The following is a 21673-nucleotide window of genomic DNA, read 5'->3' as shown; positions in this document are numbered from 1 at the left end:
TCACACCCCACTAATTACAAGAAAAATATTGTCAAAGGGCAGTACATAAGATCAAACAGGATGACTTCGAATAATGAAGAGTTTTTCAAAGAAATGGGTTTACTAAGGCAGTTCTTTACAGCTAGGGAATATCCAACTTGGTTGATACATCAGGTAGAAAAAGAAGTATGTGAAAGAATGCAGGACAAATTCAGGCCTATTTTGGGTATTAGCCTTGACAACCAACAGAATGGGTACCAAGTTAAACAGGACACATATGGAAATGCCTTAGTAATAGAGTATAACAGAAGCTCCAGCTTGGTCAGGTCTATATTAAACACTGAGTGGAATAGATTCGCTGCACTTACAGATCTTGAAAAGATACCTAAGAGAGAATTAAAAGTGGTTTTTAGAAATTCATTGAGTTTGAAAAATTTATTAGAAAAGAAATGAGACAGAATAGTGCAACAAAGAAAAGGAAAGGAACTTTTAAGTGTGACCACTGTTTCCAATGTAGTCATATAATAAATATTGAAAGTATATTCTTGGAAAGTAGGAACATAATTATTATGAGTAAGGAATACAGTAACTGTGATTCTAGTGGCTTGATCTATCTAGGTAAATGTCAGGTTTGTTAAGCATTTTATATTGGCAAGACGGAGCATAAACTTAGAAGAAGAATATACGAACATATGTATGAAATCCAGATTCACAAAGACACTAATGGCCTATTTAAGCACAAACACAAATGCAGTGAAGCCTATTACAAGTTTTTTGTCATTGAGCAGGTAAAAATGGATGGAAGGGGGTGGTCTATGGGAAGAAACCATAGAATATAAAGAGTTATGGTGGCAGATCACCCTCCAAGCAAACAAATTTCCTGGACTCAATGACCACATTTCAATTGCCCCTGTGCTTAAATTAAGGGCAGTGAAACTGCAATAATGGGTTGAAACTGAAGAAAATGTTTGGTTAGATTTTTGCAATTAATCCTACTAAAATTATGTTTAAAACGGTTTCTATCATAAAATTTCTAAAATATTGTTACATGAATACACATATAAATACATAATATAAAAATTGTTATAAAAGTTAAAAAGTCATGTGACTTGTTGCACATATTTTATGTCAAAGAAACTTAAGACAAACATGTATTTCTCAGACTTTACACTTAAGACAAATATGCATTTTTCAAAGGCACTGCGCATATCAAGGTGGTTTTCATACATGTTGTAACACATATTTGTACAAGCAGATGCCTTTGCTTAGGGATGATCTGTACTGGAAGTGGATTGAAATAGTAAGTGGAAAATTTGTAGTCAAAACATGTATAAGACAGTGAACTGGAACTGAAAACATTTATTTACCATACTTCAGATGTATTTATTAAAACATAATTTATTAATTCAATGTATTAAATATATTTTTGGCCAGGTAGAGGCACCATGACTATGTGCTGGACCCTTACTGATGACATTTTATTAAACACTTACAAAATTAACCTTATAGGTGCCTTCATTACTGACTTGGCTAAAGCCTTTGATATAGCAACCACCCCTTCCCCTAAACTCCCTTACTAACGTTGAAATTAGCTCAGACTCACTACTGTGGTCCATACATTTCTTAAATAATAAACACTTCAAATTAGAAACAGGCCCCTCCCTATCTGGCACTGCACAATGTCTCAAAGGTGTACCCTAAGGTTCCATTTTAACTCCACTACTTTTCTCCATCTTCATTAACAAACTACCTCTTGATCATCCCCATCTTCCTTTCATTCTCTGTGCTGATGACATGGCCATATACTGATCCAGCCACACCCACATTATTATTACAACACAAACTACTCCTGAACCCCTCAAAAAACAAAAACATGTTTCTTGGAATATCCCACAGAGCAGCCAAAAGTCCTAATAACCAAGTCATTCCTGATATCAACAACTTCAGCAAGTATCTCCGTCTCTAGTTACATTAAATACCAAATGAAAGTAAAACACTAAAGAATCAACTTCATGCTGTTCTGGGACAAAATAAATCTCTCCATTCCTCTTCTCAGCTGCCAGAGCACCTATGGGTAAAGGAGTCTTTCTATCTGAGCTCGAATATGGCCTTCCACGAACAGTCTCAGCCTCCAAACAAAACATCAGTACACTCCAAACTACTTTTATTTTAATTCCTTATGCCAATTCTTTCTAAATTCCCCTCTTTATGAGCACCGCTGCCTATCACATGACAAAGCCAGGTGGCTCCTCATCAAACAGAGATCAGATCTTCTCTTAGGCACTTAAACTGCTACAGGTACTATCTTTTACACCTCTCACTGCAAAGCTACATGTAAACATTTCAGCACAGAACCAACGTAATTACTCTCAGTCAGCTCCCATCCTGGCTACACCACGATTTTCCCTCCAATTCACCAGACATGAATTCTCCATTCTAGCCACCTCTCTCTGGCAATTCCCACCCCTCATTGACTAAAAAAAAACTACAGTCTATCAAACCTTAGAAAATACCTTAAAACCAGTTTTACCCATAAAGGTAAATACTCTTGCCTAGACAAAAGTCGTATCACCTAACTCTACCACCTTTCTATAATTAAAACAGCTCTAACCCATCTGGTAGTACCTGCGTTCTTTCTCTTTACTCTGTTTCATATTAAAAACCCTTTTTGGGTATAAAGCATATATTGTAAACTTGCTATATTTAATACAGTTTTTATAAGAATTCATACTGTATGCTTGCTTTTTATTTTCTTTATTTAATTCGCACTGCATACACCATTGTTTTCATGTAAAACTTCACCTGAGACAACTGTAGCTATGTATAATTGGAATTATTCATTCATTCGTGACTGTCTTTTATCACCCCAGCTTTGCCTGTAAATAGTCACTTGTTGATCTGTGTTCTACTCCATTAAAGAAACATAACAAATAAATAAATTTAGATTATTCCTCAGTGGTAGTACAGACTGCTTGCTAAATATGTCAGGTTGCAAAATGTAATGTTTGTCAGTATTTGTAAACAAGTAAACACAGTGACTGGCATTCATCTGGGAGTAAGTAAAAAGGCAAGATGGACTGTGCGTTGTTCACTTAATCTTAAGCTGCAGGGAAATATGCGGCAACCGTCTAAAAGGTGACTAAAATTTAGCCTCCGGGCATGCATGTAATGATATCTGTATTGCATATACCTCATCATGACTTATGTCAGCTAGAAATAAGTGCTTGTGAAACAAAATATAACTTGGGAAATTTGGCACCTATAAGTATTGCTTTCCAGAATTTTAAATATAATCAGATTATGATATCATGTGATAAAATGCAACACTCTCATTATGCAAATCCATTAAAAAAAGGTCATGCACAGTTGCTATTTGAGGACTCCACACTTGCTGTGTAAAATTACAGTGCAGTAATTCACAAGGAGGGGTCCCACAGATAGAACTGAAAACTGTGGTTCACAATATTAAAAATAGCAGAGTTATAAGAACATATTCTTCATCCAGAATGCATGCTTATGTTATGCCATTATCAATAAATTTAGACCAAATTTTTCGGAATGCTCAGCTTAGGGAACCACATCATTGTATGTAGCACGGTCATTGTACAATGCAATCCCAAAAAATCATTTTTACAGTTGCATTCTGCTTCCTCAGCAGTTATGCAATGACAGTGCCACAGTGCATGAATTCACTAACAGCTAAAAATACAGGCTTAAAATACAACAAAATGACCACATTGTAAATATTTGGTGAATTTCTCAAAAAAAATAATGATAAAAAGTAAACATATGTCAATGCCACATGTTGATTTGCAATGATAATAGTCTCAAAAAAGCCACGAAACTAGAGAAATAGACATTTTAACATTTTGAGCATATTCATCTAACCAATAGCTGGACCTCTTCCAAATCAATGGTAATAGACAATAGCAATATGGTAGGCTGGAAGGAGAGAGAGTACAATAAAAAAGAATTATGAGGCCGCATACACCTAACAGCTCAGTCCATAAACTGAACCACGCACATGCTGGTATGTCAAGTTCAAAAGTTGTAGGAGCTTCATTTATTTATTTTTCTTTTCCCATAACTATACTGCCTGATGTGTAGGTAATATGTATAGAAATTATATAAATAAAAAAATAATTCAGTATGTCATTGTTAGTATTTCAAGCACAAGAAAAGAAATAACTGTTTTCATTACTCTTTTCAGTATCAAACAGATACATGTGGGAATCTAAATATGCACAAAACTCATACAACCATTGCACAACAGGTAGCATACTTGCCTTTGGTGCAGAAGGCTGTGGGTTCTACTCCTACACCATTTAGACAGACTGCAGTGTACTTTAAGAAGGAAAGGGGGGTTGTAGCACTCCTGAGCATGTCATCCTTTGGATGTGATATTAAACCAAGGCCCCATCTGTCTGCATTACTGGCAGGTGGTCTGAGATCTTTAGGTTGGGACATGGTATAACGGGCAAGGTGTTTGCCTCATCAACCCACTATCAATGCAATTCAGCATTCAGCAATGACAGATGTTTGTTTTACATGGGTCACCTTTTCCTAGTAAAATTCACAAGTTACGTTTATTACATAAGTAAACCACAAAAGGCACTGTGATCTCTGATGTCTGTATGAGTAGCTATTTGGAACCTTAAGCCTGAACAGGATAAATTCAGCTGTTTGCTGCTTGTAGAAAGTAGCAGAGGACTATGTCAGATACTGAAGAGATGATCAGATGATCACAAACAGTTACTATTCTTTTTGCATGTAAAAATTCACATTTTAAAATCAGCAGCACTCCAGCAACATTTATTCCTCAAAATTATCCCTTAGCCTGTTCCTGTGGTCTGCTTGGGACTGCTTGAACTTGAACAGAGGAAGAATTATAGTGATCAATAAGTAAGGATTCAAGTGACTTAGAGACGGGGCCACTTGGTGATAAGTTTTTCCCCAAAAACAAACTGGTGGCTTTTGAAGCAGTTATGAGCCAAAGAACAATTAAGGTACTAAAACTATGAAGTGCAATACTACTGAGTGTAACTGCTGGGTGACTTGTGTTTGAGAAGATGATTTGAACTATGTCTTGGAAGGAAATGGTAGGAAGCTGTGGAAGTTGTGAAGGGGCAGTTGGCTGTTCATAATCATCTGTTATTCTATTAATAAACAAATTTAAAAAGTGTATTTTAAATTCAACTGCAGTTCATTTGTAGTTGACAGTCTTGTAGTCTGTACCTGTGGGCTGCCTGAGGCTTTTTTCCCCCTGCAAATCTGGCTAAGCTGAAATTTACTGGACTTACTAGGGGCATGCACTGACACTCATCTCATGCATTTAAAGACTTCATTATGTACTGACAATATTAAGATGCCACTAACTTTACTTTAAAGAGATAACATATAATTTACTTATTTTCTTTTATTATTATTTTTTCATTCTTTTCCACAGTTCCTCAGATACTAATGATATCTAGGTATAATCAGCTATCTATTCTGTTGTAACTTAGGCTGAATACTGAATTTCTTTATTTAGCATTTTTTTTTTTTTGTATACTGTTTCTGTGAAGATGCTGGGTGCTTCTCTTTTACTAGCCTTTGCCATTTATGCATCTACATTATGTTAACTATCAGGTCAGTAACTTAGAATATCTCTTAGCATTCCAATTTCTCTGCAGAATCCATTAAAATCTTTTTAATGTTTTAATGTTTTTTTCTTTCACATAGCTAAATCATTAAGCAGTCTGACAATAGTAAATAAATGTTTATGAGTTTTAGAAAAATAATTTCTTTCCCCATTTTTTAGTCTGAACATCTATCTTAAAGTACAGTGTGTTGGGACAGGGACCGACTCACTATAGGGTATTGTTATTCTGCCTGCAATCTTGAGGGATGTGCCCCCTACCTCCTTTCTTTCCAACATAAAAGTGGGAAGAAGAGGCTAAGATATGTAGGATACCTCCCATCAGACATTAAAGTCAAAGGTCTATTAACTTAGGGATGAACAGAGGTAGGGTCAATGCCATGGTGATCATTGCCCTTGAGTCCCTACATTTACAATTACTGACATAACATTTTCCTATCCTCTGTAGGCTATGGATCATTTGTGTGGTGTACTGCAGAAGTGTACCAAATGGTTTACTCAAATGGGAGGTGGTAGAAAGTGGGACAGACAAGAAGAAATCTTTCTCTGCCTCTGGACTGAATATCCAGGCTGTAACGTTAGATTAAAAGTAATTGCACTCATCCAAACTGTAACAGGTAGACATCCTGGGCAGCAGTTTCCCTAAAGAAAACAGCAAAAGATGAAACTGCTGTGCTACAGTGGACGTTGAATTTAGTTGCTAAATAATAATGTTTATAAATGGAGTTACTCAACCTGGAAGGCAACTTTTTTGTAAGAGGCTTGTAATGTCTGCCTTAAGTGAAAAAAAAAACACAGGAACTGTTTTTTTTTTTTTTTCTAAATTATTTAGTATAGCATTGGTAATACTTGTTTGTCATACATATATCAAGCCTGTTTACTGAAGATTTAGCAGAAAAGTGAGCTGGAAGACTGACATAATAATTTACCATAAATGCAAAAAGGGAAAAAAATGGAGGAATTTTGGATTGGTTTTAAAGGATATTCTCCATTTACTGATCACCAAAAAGGACTTTAATGACCATAGAGCCTGAAGCCTAGAAATACTTTGGTTAAAGTAATAGCCACCACTGTAAAGTAGTAAATGACTCAAAAGAATGCAAGTTTAACCTCACAGGGTAACATTTAAGAGTCATAGTGTTGTATATCATACAGAAAGACAAATATTTTAATCTTTACTACATAATTTAAAGTAAACTTCATGGGAACCACAACAGCAGCATAAACAGGTCAATGAAGCAGAGTTTCAGGAAGTAAGAACAGGATTGAAGTGGTTTAAGCATAATCTAAAAGCATGTACATCACAACTGAACATTTTACCCTACAGGAATGTACCATCTAATGGCACAGTATATGAATAGACAAGAGTGCTACATATGGAGCTGCAAGAGAGAGCTAAGTACCAAGGTGGACCCAGAATGTGCAGCATGACAAGGAGGAATGATTTGTTATTTAAAATGGACAAGACATACATTAGTTAGATCTTATTTCATTAAGCTAAAAGGCCTGTGCAATGGGAGTTTTATGATTTGAGTGTTCTTCTATCAGTTGGTGTGGCATGATGCAGTAAGATGAAAGGGAATTCTACAATACTGCTTGTTCTAACACATTTCATAAGTCCTTCGTTATATCCATTACAGCAAGATAACATGCTATCTAGCAGACAATAATTGTGCCTTTTAAGAATCAGGTAAAAAAATCAAAGTCCTGTCAAGCGTATGAAATACTGATTATTATTATTTTTTTGTTAATATACTCACTCTAAAGATATCATCTTCTGAAGCTGCTGATGTATTCTCTTTCATAGCCTTGTCCAGTTCCTCCTCAGCAGTCAGTTCTCCAGATATTGCACGACGGATTTCTGGCCCAATGTCATGCAAAGTCCGCAGGCCAGCCTAAAAAGACAAGTCCGTCATAGCTTAATTTACTATAGTGGAATGAATAATTGATTCAATGAATCTGGCACAACATTGATTAAATATCACAATCCCAGTGATAAACCAAGACAAATGTAGCACATGCTGTAAGCAGTTCAGTTTAAAACATGTATAAACAATGCAATACACATCGTCTCATCAATTTTATGTACTTAAGCATGTTTGTAAAAATGATTACTGATATATAGAAAATAAATTCTTATTTACAAGAAATAAGTATTTGCATATAGTTGAAATTTAGTGTTGTATACATTCCCAACAATAAAATCAGTGATCCTTATGACTGTTAAAAAAAAGATTAAAAAACTACTCACACAGGAATGATAGAAAATAATCAGTATTACTCTAGTACAAGTAGTATAGTAAACATACAGGAAAATATTAAGATACAACCAAACACCCTAATACTGGGTGATTTCAACTGCCCTGCCATTAACTGGGAAAACTACTCGGGTACCAACACCTTTGCCCAACGGTTCTTGGAATTCATAAATTCCAATGGCCTGGATCAACTAATCCATAGTCCCACCAGGAGCTCAAATATCCTAGACCTGGTCATTGCCAACATGGAAGATCGATGTTCCACACCAGTGGTCACCCCCTCGTCAGTCAGCTCCACACCAGTGGTCACCCCCTCGTAGGTCAGGTCTGACCATAAGCTAATCACCCATGATGTCCACATCCCCCACCCCCACCCCCCAGTAGGGAAACCTCCATAACAAACTTCTCCAAAGCTAACTTCATGCTACTCAAGTCAGAAGTGGCAAACTTCATGACACTCATGCAGACGAGAATTGAAAGTTCGACTGCTGAATCCTATACTAAGGCACAGTACGAGCACATCCACTCGTGCATGAATCGTGTCATTCCAAATAGAACCAAGATGCTCTACTCCAAAAAAAGGAAGCCAATCTTGTGGTCCCTGCCATAAACAAACTATACAACAGAAGGAAGAAACTGTTACAGAAAAGAGGAAAATCCCAGGATGCAAAATACTCCCTTACCAGCCTCAGTAAGAAGCTGAGATCCCTCATAAAATCCTCCAAAGCAAGTTACGAAAATAAAATTGCCAAAGATTCCAAGGACAACCACAAGGCATTCTGTAGTTATGTCAAGAATCTAAATGGCAATGCTCAGATCTGCTCTGAGCTACAACAGAATGGAATTAAATATACTGATCCCAAGTATATTGCCAATATCCTGGCAGATTGATTCAGTGCCAACTTCACCCCCCTCTTACCCCCTAAAGGGCCCATCTCAATACCAAAAGATTGCCAAATTCCAGTAATCAGGGCCACACAGGTAAAAAAACGCACTCTCCAAAGCTAAGAATGCAGCATCCATGGGACCAGACTACATCCCGGGCTATGTACTACATGAACTACAAAATGAACTGACATCTCACCCAAGTGTCATGTTTAGTCATAGCCTCACCTCAGGCATCATGCCCAATGAGTGGTGCACAGCTACAGTTATCCCACTCCACAAGGGGGGATCCACCTTGGATCCCGGGAACTATTGTCTTATCAGTATGACGAGCCTGATCTGCAAAGCCATGGAATGCATTATCATGGAACTTATAAACAAAGACATTGGCAACCTTCAAATACCGGATCCCACCCAGTTTGGTTTCGTAAATGGCTGATCTTGTCTCCTCAACCCGAATGACTTCTTAGAATCAGTCTCCAGAGCCGTGGGCGAGGGCAAGGCAGTCCACACAGCCTATCTGGACCTCATCAAGGTCTTCGACACCATTCCCCACTCTGGAATCATAGATAAACCTACTAAGCTGGGCATTAATTCCTATGTCACTCGATGGGTTGCCAATTGGCTTACTGACAGAACCCACACTGTAAAAGTAGCCGACTCAAAATCCAGCTCCAAACAAGTGACAAGTGGAGTACCTCAGGGTTCAGTCCTGGGGCCGCTCTTGTTTGGCATCTACTTCTCTGAAGTACAGGCCAGAACTAAGGGACTCTGGCTAGCAAAGTTCGCAGATGACTGCAAACTGGGAGCTATTATTGAATCTCCAAATGATGTGGATATTCTACAAAAGGGCCTTACAGAAACAGATGCTTGGTGCCAGAGCCATGGGCTCAAGCTCAATGCCAAGAAATGTATAGTTATCCCCTTTGGGAAAAAACATGTACCCATGAATTACCATATAAGTGGCAGTACACTAAACACCAAAAGTGTGATAAGGGACAAAGGGACACAGGTGGACAATGGTCTCACCTTTGATAACCACATCGCAACAAAAGTCAGGAAATCCTTCTATGTGGCACACCTCATCACTAAGGGCTTTTCATCCAGGAAAAAAGGAGGTCATGGTCCCACTGTTCTCATCCCTCATTAGACCCATTACAGAGTACAACGCCCCGTGTGGTATGTACCTCACAAGATATCTGCAACAACTGGAAAGGCCACAGAAATACCTCACTAAAAGAATCACAAGCCTAAAGCAGATGCCCTATGCTGACCATCTAAAAAACTCCAGCTATACTCTGTCACATATCGCCAAATCAGAGGCGATCTCTGCTTAACATACAAGGCCATGTCAAACCCCGAGCTGTTGGACATGCTACACTTAAAGAAATCACAATCCCTCAGAGCCACACACTCCAGGGATCTAAACCTGGTCATCACAATGAACAAAACATGCTGGAGGGATAGGTTCCTGACCCAGAGACTCCCCATACTCTGGAATAGACTGCCCATACATGTCAAGCTGAGCGCTTCTTTGGCCCTCTTCAAAAGGAACCTTGACGATTGGATGGGAGATAGGAAATTCACCTCGGGGATCACGTCAGTCGCCCTGCTAGACAGGGGACCAGGGAAGTAAATATTCTGGGAAGAAATAGCCAGGGAATTGTTATGACTAGGCTTGTATAAGCTGTATAGCCCTAGCCAACAGCCTAGTACCAACCTATGAATCTATGAACCTACAAATCACAGTTGAGCTGAACATGAAAAAGTTACTGCTTTCACCTTTATTTGATGAGATGCATAATCTGTTACTGAGAATTGACAGACAATGACATCATCCTGAAACTTTATACAACTGCAGATTAGGAACTGAAGATACTGAGATACTGATTGTGGCATATTATTAGAGGATATGACAGCCTTTGAAGCTCTCAATATTTATTAAAGCAAAACATTATGCATATGATGCAAAACCTATGAAGAAAAATACCGACTATTTTAACAATGGTGCCCACACCTGTGGCATATGATTTTTGATAATAAATTATATGTTTCTGAGTTCCATGGTAGCAATGATGCTGTTATTTCAGTACCACTTTAACAACTTGTTTTGTAATCTTTGTGTAATTCTACTAGGTCCTCACTAAACAGCTTTCAATGTAAATGAATAAGAAGTTATGTACCTACCATAACGTTCCATGTTAGTTGTCTTCTTCTCGCCTTCTTTCTTGCTGGATAGCTCGAGAGCTATTTTTACTGGCTCGAGGCAGCCCTATATCCCACAATACCATGCACTAACTCCCCAGATCTTGTTGGCAGCTAACACATAGTATATATTTATTATTATTATTATTATTATTATTATTATTACCAAATACGGTCTCCCTGCTGGTAACACTAAAGATACGGGGTAACCGTAAAGGAATGTATAACATGAAAGAGAAGGACTCAGAGACCTTCCAGTCTGTCCAGTCTAGGGGGCAGGAGGGAGGGACGCAAGAAAGAAGGCGATAAGAAGACAACTAACATGGAACGTTATGGTAGGTACATAACTTCTTAATGTTAAGTTGTCATTCTCGCCTTCATTCTTGCTGGATGGGACAGCGTCCCTAGCACCTTGGTTCTGGGTGGCTCAACAGAACAGACTCCTGAGTACGGTGGAACCAAAGTCAGCTCTATTTCTGGAGGCTATATCAAGCTTATAATGGGTAATAAAAGTATGTTGAGAAGCCCATGTAGCTGCTGCACATATGGCATCTAACGGTAACCTTGCTTGAAAGGCTGTTGATGTTGATAGTGCCCTAGTTGAATGAGCTTTAGGTCTAGACGGGAGTTGTTTGTGTCTCAACTGGTAGACAAAGGTAATGATGGATGTCAACCATCTAGAAAGAGTTACCTTTGATATTGGAAGTCCTTTCTTTCCTTCAGCATAAGAGAGAAAGAGCTGGTCTGACTTTCTGAATTGTTTTGTCCTGTCTAGGTAATACCGCAGCTGGCGATGAACATCCAAGGAATGCAATTTCTGTTCAGCCCTGTTTGAATAATCTGGGAAGAACACAGGCAAGTCAATAGTGTGGTTCAGATTTGATTCAGAAGAAACTTTCGGTAGAAAGGAAGGATTTGTTCTGAGAGTTACCCTGTCTTTATGAAAAACCAAATAAGGGGGACGGACAGACAATGCCTGGAGTTCCGATACCCTTCTGGCAGATGTTATAGCCACCAAAAACAGAGTTTTCCAAGAGAGAAGTTTGAATGAGCAAGAAGCTGCAGGTTCAAAGGGAGGGAGAATTAATGATGTTAGAACTAAATTTAAATCCCATTGTGGAGGAGGATCCTTAATGGGAGGTCTGAGCAAAAATACGCCCTTGAGGAAAGCTTTACAGAGTTTGTGGGACATAATATTTGTTTCCGATAGCCCCACATGAAAATTGGCAATGGCCACCAGTTGTAGTCTGATAGTGGCCGACGACGATCCTGAATGAAAAAGCTCCGCCAGAAAATCTAGAACTTTATGAATTGGAGCATTAAAAGGATCCAAGGACCTAGCTTCTGCCCAGAATGAAAAACACTTCCATTTGCTCGCATAAGTCTTCCTAGTATTGGACTTATGGGAAGCAAGAATGATATCACAGACAGGAAGAGAAACGAAGGGAAGCCTGGCTATGGTTGGAAGTGGAGCAACCAAGCTGTGAGGTTGAGGGAACGAAGAGACTGGTGCAGCTTGCCCGTTAGATGGGTCAAAAGGTCTGGAAGGGGTTCCAGATGCCAGGGCTGTCCCAGTAGATGATGGTGCAGGAACGGAAACCATACTTGTTGAGGCCAATAAGGGGCAATGAGGATCATTCTGGATCTCAATGCGGTTGCTTTCTGAATTAATTGCGGAATCAGCGGGAAGGGGGGGGAATGCATATAGAAGACCCCGAGGCCAATCATGGACTAGAGCGTCTCTGGGGGGATGGCCTGGTACAGGGAAGAGTGTGAAGAAGTCAAGGCACTTGCTGTTTTGAAGGGTTGCGAAAAGGTCGCAGCAAGGCTGGCCCCACTTCTGAAAAATTCTCTCTGCTACTGCTAGATTTAGAGACCACTCGTAAGGCATGAGAATTGTTCTGCTCAGTCTGTCCGCAATGACGTTGGACCTCCCGGGGATGTGCGTTGCTATCAGAAACCGTTGAGAGGAGATCGCCCACTGCCAAAGTCTGAGTGCTTCTCTACATAGGGGATAGGACTTTGTTCCACCCTGCTTGTTTATGTACCACACTACAGACATATTGTCTGTTTGAATTGCTATAGTCCCGGTGGGAAGAGAGTCCTGAAGGGCTTGCAACGATAAAAGCACTGCTCTCATCTCTAGGACATTTATGTGCAGGTGGCATTCTAATTGTTGCCATGTGCCCTGGACAGTCCTGCCCTGATAATGCCCCCCCCACCCGATCAGGGAGGCATCCGTTGTCACTGTGGCAATTGGAGGGGGGAGAACAAAGGGTCTGCCCTGAAGAAGTTGAGGGGAGACCATCCACCAGGAGAGGTGTCTCTTGCAAGATGGGTTTATCAAGATGTTGTGAGTCATTGGGAGCTGTTGAAAGGACCACTGAGAAAAAAGCATCCACTGGAGAATTCCCATGTGGAAGCGAGCTAAAGGAAGGAGAAGGATCGCCGCTGCCATGAGGCCTAACGTTTTCAGTACTAACTTGTCTTGAATTCTGTTGGACTGAAACAGTAGCTGAACATTCCAGCGTATGTCTGTCACTCTCTGAGGTGGTAATGTTGCAGACATTTCTCTGGTGTTTAGTACGGTGCCTATAAAGTTTATAGACTGACAAGGCGACAAAGAGGATTTTGCAAAATTTATGGAAATACCTAGTTTGTTGCAAATGTGAATGGTATAATCCCTGGCTATTATAAGATGCTGTTTGGTGGTAGCAGTAATGAGCCAGTCGTCTAAATATGGAAACACCTGGAATCCTTTGTGTCTCTGGTGAGCCGTGACCACTGCCAAGCATTTGGTGAACACCAGGGGGGCTGTGGTGAGACCAAAGGGCAGGGCTCTGAATTGGTAATGACTGGCTCCCAGCCGGAAGCGGCGAAACCTTCTGGAGCGCCTGTGTATCTTTATATGATAGTAAGCGTCCTGGAGGTCTATCGAGCACATCCAGTTGTCTCTGCCCAAAAAGGGTAGAATGGACTGCAGTGTTACCATCTGAAATTTTGTCTTCTGCACAGACTTGTTCAGTCTGCTGAGGTCCAAAATGGGTCTCCAGTCTCCTGTCTTTTTTGGAACCAAAAAGAACCTGGAGTAGATTCCGGATCCTAGCTGGTCTGCCGGGACTGCCTGGATGACTCTTTTTTCTAACAGCTTTTTTATTTCTAGCTGTGCTTGACCCCTTTGTCCGGGTGGTACATTTGGGAGGGGTCTTGGCGATTGGATCAGAGGGGAGATGAAGGGGATTTTCTAACCCTCGGATATAATCAACTGTACCCAATTGTCCTGAGAAAGGGATTGCCAGGCTTCCGGGTACAGAGATAATCTTCCCCCGACTGCCTCCGAAGGTGGACAGTCGGGCAGTGTCTCAGGGATGCTGAAAGGGTTGGTCAGGGAAGGATTCCCTGGAACCCTGGTTCTGTGGACCCCCTCTGCCCCTGGGGCGACATCTATTATTATTCCCCCCTCTGCCTCTGAGGGGAAGTTCACCACGTGTGACTGGAGCGACTCCCTGTGGTTTGCGGAACCACATCTTTCCACCCTTCTGACCTTTAGGGTAAGGTCTAGATGGTGTGGAAAAGTGGACTCCCATGGCAGAGAGAGTCTTACCATCTTGCTCGCACCTGGTGAGGGTATTCTTCACCTGAGGTCCAAACAACTCTGAACCATCAAAGGGGGTGTTGGTGAAGGACGCCTTGAAGGGATCAGCAAAATTACAGAGTCGCATCCAGGCATGACGTCTCAACGCAACACCTGTGCCTGCGGCCCTACTCGCCCCATCAGCTGCATAGGATATAAGCCGCATGGAGGAGTTGGCAATGGAATTCAGGGTAGCCAGCTGGGAGTTAATCTTGTCCTGATACCCCGCAGCAGAAGGATCCTGTATGGTTTCACCCAGTTCTTTGAGCAAATCTCTCTGAAGGCGGGTGAAATGACATAAATAGTTCAGCGATCGCATGGCAAAGGTCGCTGAAGCAAATGTCTGCTTGCAGTACCTGTCCATGGTCCTAGACTCTTTGTTAGGAGGATGAACAGGTACAGAAGGATCAGCTAATTCCTTCTTAGTGGCGGCTGCCACCACCATAGCATCTACAGAGACACCTTTGGTTAGAAATGGTTTGTCCTCCAGAGCAGAAATAAATTTAGAGGGTCTCCTAGGGGTAGGTTCCATTGAGTCAGGAGCTGCCCATGCCTTTCTGGCCACTACTTCCATCAGTGGGTCGAAAGGAGAAGACACCCAGGAGGTGGAAGGCTGAGACCCAAAAGCGTCAAGGTAAACCGACTCGTCCTCGGAGGGTTTGAGGGTGGACCAATTCCCTCTCTGTTTCAGGATCTCTAGGATGTCTGAAAAGGAGACATCCTCAGAGGGGGATCTCAGGGAACCCTCCGACTCATCCAAGTCGGTGTCCGAAGTGAGAGACTCAGGGGAGACTACGTGCTTCCTCTTGCACTTTTTTTTTTCCTAGGGGGTTCCCCTGAAGGTTCAGGGGAGGCCTCGGAGGAGGAAGAGACACCCAAAGTGGGTACCCTGTGCTTTGGATCTCTGCTGTCAGTTGCAGGAGGATGGCCAGAGACGGTAACAGGCACTGTAGAGGGAGGAGCTGAAGAACCCAACCATGGAGCGGACACTGGATCCAGCACGCTCCTCATCACCTCGAAAGCCCCCTCTATCAGGCACCGAAGACAGTCCCGGCTCCGAAGACACCCGAACCACCCCCGGCACTGACAGAGAAGGCTCTGAAAATGATGTCGGGGCTGAACTAACCAGAGCCGATGCTCCGAGAGGGAGAGCGGGGTCGGACAAGAGTCCGATGCCACTCACCCCCTCGGAGCTGACAATGGAGTCTCGGCGCCCGGACCGCTCCACGGATGGTACCAATGAAGAGGTCGGAGCCAATGACGCCGGAGCCAAAGGTGGAAGTATCGGCACCGACGTGGGCAAGGTTACAGTTCCGACAAACTCCCGCTCCGAACTCGACTGGAGAGTCGGAGGAGGAATCGAAGGCGGTACCGAGGGAGCCACAGTCTGGTGAGACGGGCTTGGAAACATTTGGGCCAGTGCCTGAGATTTTATGAGTCTACTGACCACCTTCTCAATATCGTGGTCGGAAAGCCTAGACGACCTAGAGGAATGAGTCCTATGACTCCGCTCCGATAGGAGGGGCGATCTTGGAGCCAATCGGACGGACTCTAGTGAGGGAGATCTAGAGTGCTTGCGCACTAAAGTCGGCTCCGATACAGGTTTCGGAGTGGATACGGTCTTGTTCGTATCGGCTCCAACTGGAGCCGATGTCGGAGCAGTCTCAGATTCGCCAGCCCTCGACTCAGAAACTGGAGCCGAGGGTTTGGTGGGCTTAGATGACTTCCCCGAGCCAGACTTGTACGGGGAGTCAATAAGCCCCTCAATATAAGTTTATTGCGACGCTCTTGCAGGACTCTTGAACTAAATCCGTGACAAACAGAACAAGAGTCCTGCAGGTGCAAAGGCCCCAAACAGTAGAATCAAGAAGTGTGACCGTCTGTCAGAGACATTTTCTGACAGCACGAGTCACACTTCTTGAATCCCGAGACCTTAGCGTCTTTGGACATTGCCCTAAGGACAGTAATACAGTCAGCACACACACTCACTCGCTTAAACCCAAGGTGGAGTTAAGGGGGCTGACTAAGATCACAACACACACACACACACTATACGGGGGTGGGGGTAAACTAAAGCCAGTAGGCCCGATTATAAAATTAGCTAAAGGGGTGGGTAAGGCTTAACGAAATATCACTAAAAAGTAAAACTAAATCGACGGGGAACTAATGTAAGGGGATAAACTATAAACTATCTCAAATTCAAAGACTTACTGAAAAAATTTCTTTACTGACCTGAGCCGGTAAAAAAGGCAACCTCGCAGCGAAGCAGCAAACGAGATCTGGGGAGTTAGCGCATGGTATTGTGGGATATAGGGCTGCCTCCAGCCGGTAAAAATAGCTCTCGAGCTATAGTATAGGCCGAGTCGGAGCCGAGGTTTGGCTACGAACCCATCCAGCAAGAATGAAGGCGGGAATGACAACTTAACATCAAAAGTTACTGTTTTAACTAAAGTTTAGCAATAATTTAAAGATAGATTTAATTGATATGCTAGGATACCATGAATTATTGTTATCAATATCTCCACCTCTGTACAACATGCTAAGGAAATGTACTTAAGTAACTGTCATTTACAGATTGTTTTGTTATCAGTTGTTTGTGTTGTGACTATAAAGGGTCCAGGTAAATAGATAAATAGCTAGGTAAATACATAAAATGAATACATAGAAACAGGAGGTCTGGATCTTCCATATTTTATACAGCCAGAAATAAATTCTATTCTGTAAACAGTAGGGCAGCCTTTAAAGTCACCATTCTATACTTCTTTGTTGTAATAAAGTTATTCAGGTTTGAAAGGACTAGAAAAGGTTTCTATGATTTGCCTTTTTTGTGACCAGAAAAAGTTTGAATAGACTCTTCCCTTTTGGTGGTCTGGAACTGAGTATGCTGCTTCTTTTCTTTAAAAGGTGTTCCGTCAGCCCTATTGCCATTTCCTAATGAACAGTTGTATGAAGAACTTGAAACAAATTAGTTGGAAATCCTGAAATTCAGTTCAGGAACCTTTTGAAATTGTTTGTAAAACACACTCATCTGATTTAATGTCTTCTCAGTTTTGATATATTCATCAGTGGTTACTGGGCTAATAAACCAAGAAGGTTGTTCTTTTTTTGCCTAGCCAAAATTATCTGACAAGTTTTGATAACCTAGGGTTATTATTAAGTGGTATATGTAGCCTTGGGCATGGGTGGTCAAGCACTTACTGGCTGCCTCAGTAAATTTTCGATTCTCCATCCACTGGTTCAAGTTATAACTGAATTGAGTTAGGGAAGAATTTTGCTTCATGTGGATGGGAAGCCTGCTCCATATAGTACTCAGACAAGGTTTAGGTCCCTAAATTAGCTAATTCTGATGCTATTGGATTAGTGGATGTCAAACAGTGCCATCAGAGTGGGATCAGAGGATGTTTTGTAGATAGGCGTAGATAATCTCTCAGCAGTAGGAGACCAAGTACAGAGATATGGTTTTGATGTGGTTTGCACAGAACATGATTATACCCTGTATTCTTTTTGTGAGAACCTCTGTAGAAGCTCAAGTTGCTGTATGATCCTGGTCAGGTACATACTGAAGGGACCATTGTATTCACTGACTGGTCTAATGAGACGTGAGTACCTTATAAGATGCCTTACCCTTGCTTATAAGGTGCACAACATGGAAATAAATTCCTTACTACTGTAGACACATGATGGTCAAAGGCCAGGTTACTATCTCCATAATCCCCAATCACTGGGTCTACTCATTAGAAAGAGCTTTAGTCTTCTGCACTACCCCTAGACTCAATGTATGAATGAAAGCTGCCTCTCAAGGGTATGGCTAGAGAAGCAGTTAATGCTGGATTCAGGCTGTAGTCATTGAGATTTTTTTTCAGCTGAGACTCAAATTTTAAATAATGAAGGTAAAGTTATAATACACTGTTTGCCCTTGCAAAAGCTTTGCAAAACTGGTATCTCCGACTGTTTCCTACACAAACAATTACTGGAGTGCTGAGGAGTGAAATTACTGTAGTTTTCAGGGGTGGGGAGTATAGTTACTTGACAACTGTATTTGTTTTTCCTTTCATTTCTATTTTTTTAAAGATTTCCTCCAGTGATTTGTCAAAAAGAGAGGTGGTAGTCAGTCTGCATCCAGCAGTAGGGCCTCCAGATCTTCTACGTGCCAATATATTCTCAGTCCATAATATCAGTGTAAAAACACTCTATCCCACATATCATAAGCACATTACAGTATAAGCACACCTATTTTATCTGAAATGAAAGACAGTTTTTACATTTTTTCTATCTTTCCTCTTATAAGGCTTGAATATTTTCTTGTAACTGGCTTACAGAGAGCATTGCTAAGTTACTTTATTTGTCAGGCAATTCAAGGCCAGGAAGAAATGTTGGCTGATACACAAACTTCTTTCCTTATCTATCCAAAATCATTGACTCTGTCAAAAGGAAGTGATGCTGAAAGTAGAGTCTTCTTTTGATACTGCTTATTTAAAAGATGTGTCAGTTTTTAAGTTATTACATGGTTCAATTATATCAGTGCCTGCCCAATGTTATCTGTCATCTCTTTTATGTGCTGGAGTTTCTGCATCAGGAGGCTATGAATTTGTATTGAAAATGCACTGAATGCATAAAACAAGGTAAGGAAAGGTCATTTACCCCCTTTCATTCTCATCATTTCAAAGCATCTCCTTTTAGGAGGTGAAGTTTACATGTGGGTCACCTAAAATCTTCTTACACATAATTACATGTGTGAAGACTGGTAGAGATGGGTGAAGGCTGCCAGCCTAGTCAAATGGAATTTGGTATATAATTCTGTCATTTGTAAATACTAAAACAATGTGGCAACATTGCCCTCTGCTGTAAAGAAAGCTAAGTCAAGCATTTCTTGTTGGTCCTTTGAAATTAAAATTATTTCATGAGTGCCTTTGATATTTATAAGTCGGCTCCAGTCCGGCTAGATGAAGGCTTCCTGCCTATTGTTTTAAGGCTAAAAGTTAATGACCAGAATTTACATGTGGAATGTCCTTTATTGCTCTAAGTGTAAAATAATGTAAACGCAGTTTCTGTCAGCCTGGGAACACCAGGAACATGTAAAAGATGATGTTATGTTTTATCAGAACTGCAGTTTCAATTTAAACAGTGAGAACTAGAGATTATTAAGCATTTTGCCTTGACTATCCAACTCATAGCACTCTGCCTTGCTCTATAAGTAAGTTATTTTAAAATTGTGTTTTCTTGTAGCAATAGCTAGGAATTAGAAAGTTTAGACTAAGTGGTTTTCTGTGATGTCAGACCTGTACTACTGATTTATTTTAAGTATTTCTGTCTGATCTCTGAACTCTCTTGTCTGGCACTGTGTAGTAGAAAGTATTGTGTTGTGGTTTGAATTATTTATTAGCTGTGGCTGGTTTGTGTAGAGATAAGTTAAGCTCTAGAGTACATTGCATATTTATAGAGTTTATTGTACAAAGCCACTCTAATAAGCCTTGACTGATTAGTCACACCAACTGGATAATAACATTGCACAGTAATAATTGGACACCCCTTTAAGGGCCTTTGGGTAGCTGATAATATTAGTTGGGTGGTAGCAGCCGGTACTATCATATAGTCTGGGTAAAAGGGGACACAGCTGGAGAACCTGTGCCAGCTTTCCCCAGAAGTGTCTGTGTGGTTGTGTAAATGTTTATCTCAAAGTGTGAGTGTGTCAGCTACTTGGGCAGGGACATGAAGCACTGGTTGAACAGAGAGGGTGCTGGAGATTTTAGCTTGCCCAGCTAGGCTGAGATCTGGATCCTATAGCTGTGCCAGTGGGGAGTCTTATTGGGGACCTGAGGAGCAAGGGAGCGACCAGCCCTGGACTGAGTGTGATCTCTGTGTGCTCTTAAGAGAAATTGCACTTTACTGTGTGTATTTATCCTTTCCTCATATATGAGGTCCTCTCTGGTGTTAGTGGTGAGGATCAAGGCTCCTTGATTGCTGGGCCAGGGCATGGGCGTCACAACATGGATCAGCAAAAGTTATTGTAAAAGAGTCAGAAGATTAGGACAAAGCAGACTCTTGATTTCAGCCTGCCTACTCTGCCACTTATAAAAATATTTTCTGTTTTATCATATTTTCCCAACCAGTGATGATAGAGATGAGGGTTCTGTTTAATCCTTAACACTACAGGTCCTTATCAAGTCATGTGATAATCAATGCAAATGTTGATGGAAAATACCTGATTCTTAGAATAATTTGAAATATTCTTTAGCAAATTCTTCATAATCCAAATACTGGAATGAGAAGTTTGGATTACTGATGTCAGTGGTACCGGTTACAACTTTCATAAACACTGTTCCTGAAATCATCTTCGGCAGCTCAGAAATTGCTTTCTAATTCTTTCTCCTGTCTGGGTAGCTCATGAACTTGCAGAACTACTTCCTTTCTCCTGTCTGGAGAGCTTCTGATGTGGCAGAACTGCTTTAGGTGGTTCCTCTGAAGATACAAATACTGCTATTGACTGCTTTACATTATACAAAGTCTGTAATATTTGACTCCTTTCTGTGCACATTTACAATTGATTTTTGTGTTACAACAGCTAGGATGCTGAAGGAGGACTTATGTTTTTTGTGTTTTTCAGACAAATGCCCCCTTTTCTATAACATTTTGTTAATGCTGTGTTTTTCAGATAAAGCCCTTTGCTGTAACTGTTTTAATGTCTTTATTACATTATCACTTAAGACATAGGTACATATACAACAAATCAAACCATAGTAATGTTTCCATTTACATACATTATACATCACATAACTTTTCTTTCTTTGTAACTATCATCAGTTCAGCATTACATAAATTGCTGAATTCCTGCCATCCTTTAAACCTCACTTCTCCTCCTGAACATTATTCTGCATGAACCATTCCCACAACGTCCATTTATTTTTATGTAATTTGCTCTGTCCCTTTTCTAAAGATCCCTCTTTCATTTCTTTTATAATATTCAATATTTCATATGCAGTTGGTTTAGACTTTGATTTTCATTTTCTAGTTTTAGCAGCTAATCAAATTAAACTTACTAAGGGCTTACTATGTCTAGGCAATTCAGATCCTGTG

The 21673-nt window shown here is 40.8% G+C and overlaps 1 protein-coding gene across 5 annotated transcripts in view; it reads right to left on the bottom strand.

Annotated features, from left to right (window-relative positions):
• The window catches only part of LOC122815212 (voltage-dependent L-type calcium channel subunit alpha-1C-like), a 2602552-nt gene that overhangs the window by 372369 nt on the left and 2208510 nt on the right, over positions 1-21673 (bottom strand). For all 5 annotated transcript variants that reach the window (XM_044087523.1, XM_044087521.1, XM_044087522.1 and 2 more), the window contains one exon: positions 7378-7512. In XM_044087523.1, the coding sequence (XP_043943458.1) occupies positions 7378-7512 (135 nt within the window). The remainder of the gene's footprint in view (positions 1-7377; positions 7513-21673) is intronic.

This window comes from Protopterus annectens, chromosome 11.part0 (genome assembly GCF_019279795.1).
Source record: "Protopterus annectens isolate FY-2018-M chromosome 11.part0, PAN1.0, whole genome shotgun sequence".
Lineage (NCBI taxonomy): Eukaryota > Metazoa > Chordata > Ceratodontiformes > Protopteridae > Protopterus > Protopterus annectens.
Note: the sequence above shows the minus strand (reverse complement) of the source record. Positions and strands in the feature narration are given on the sequence as shown.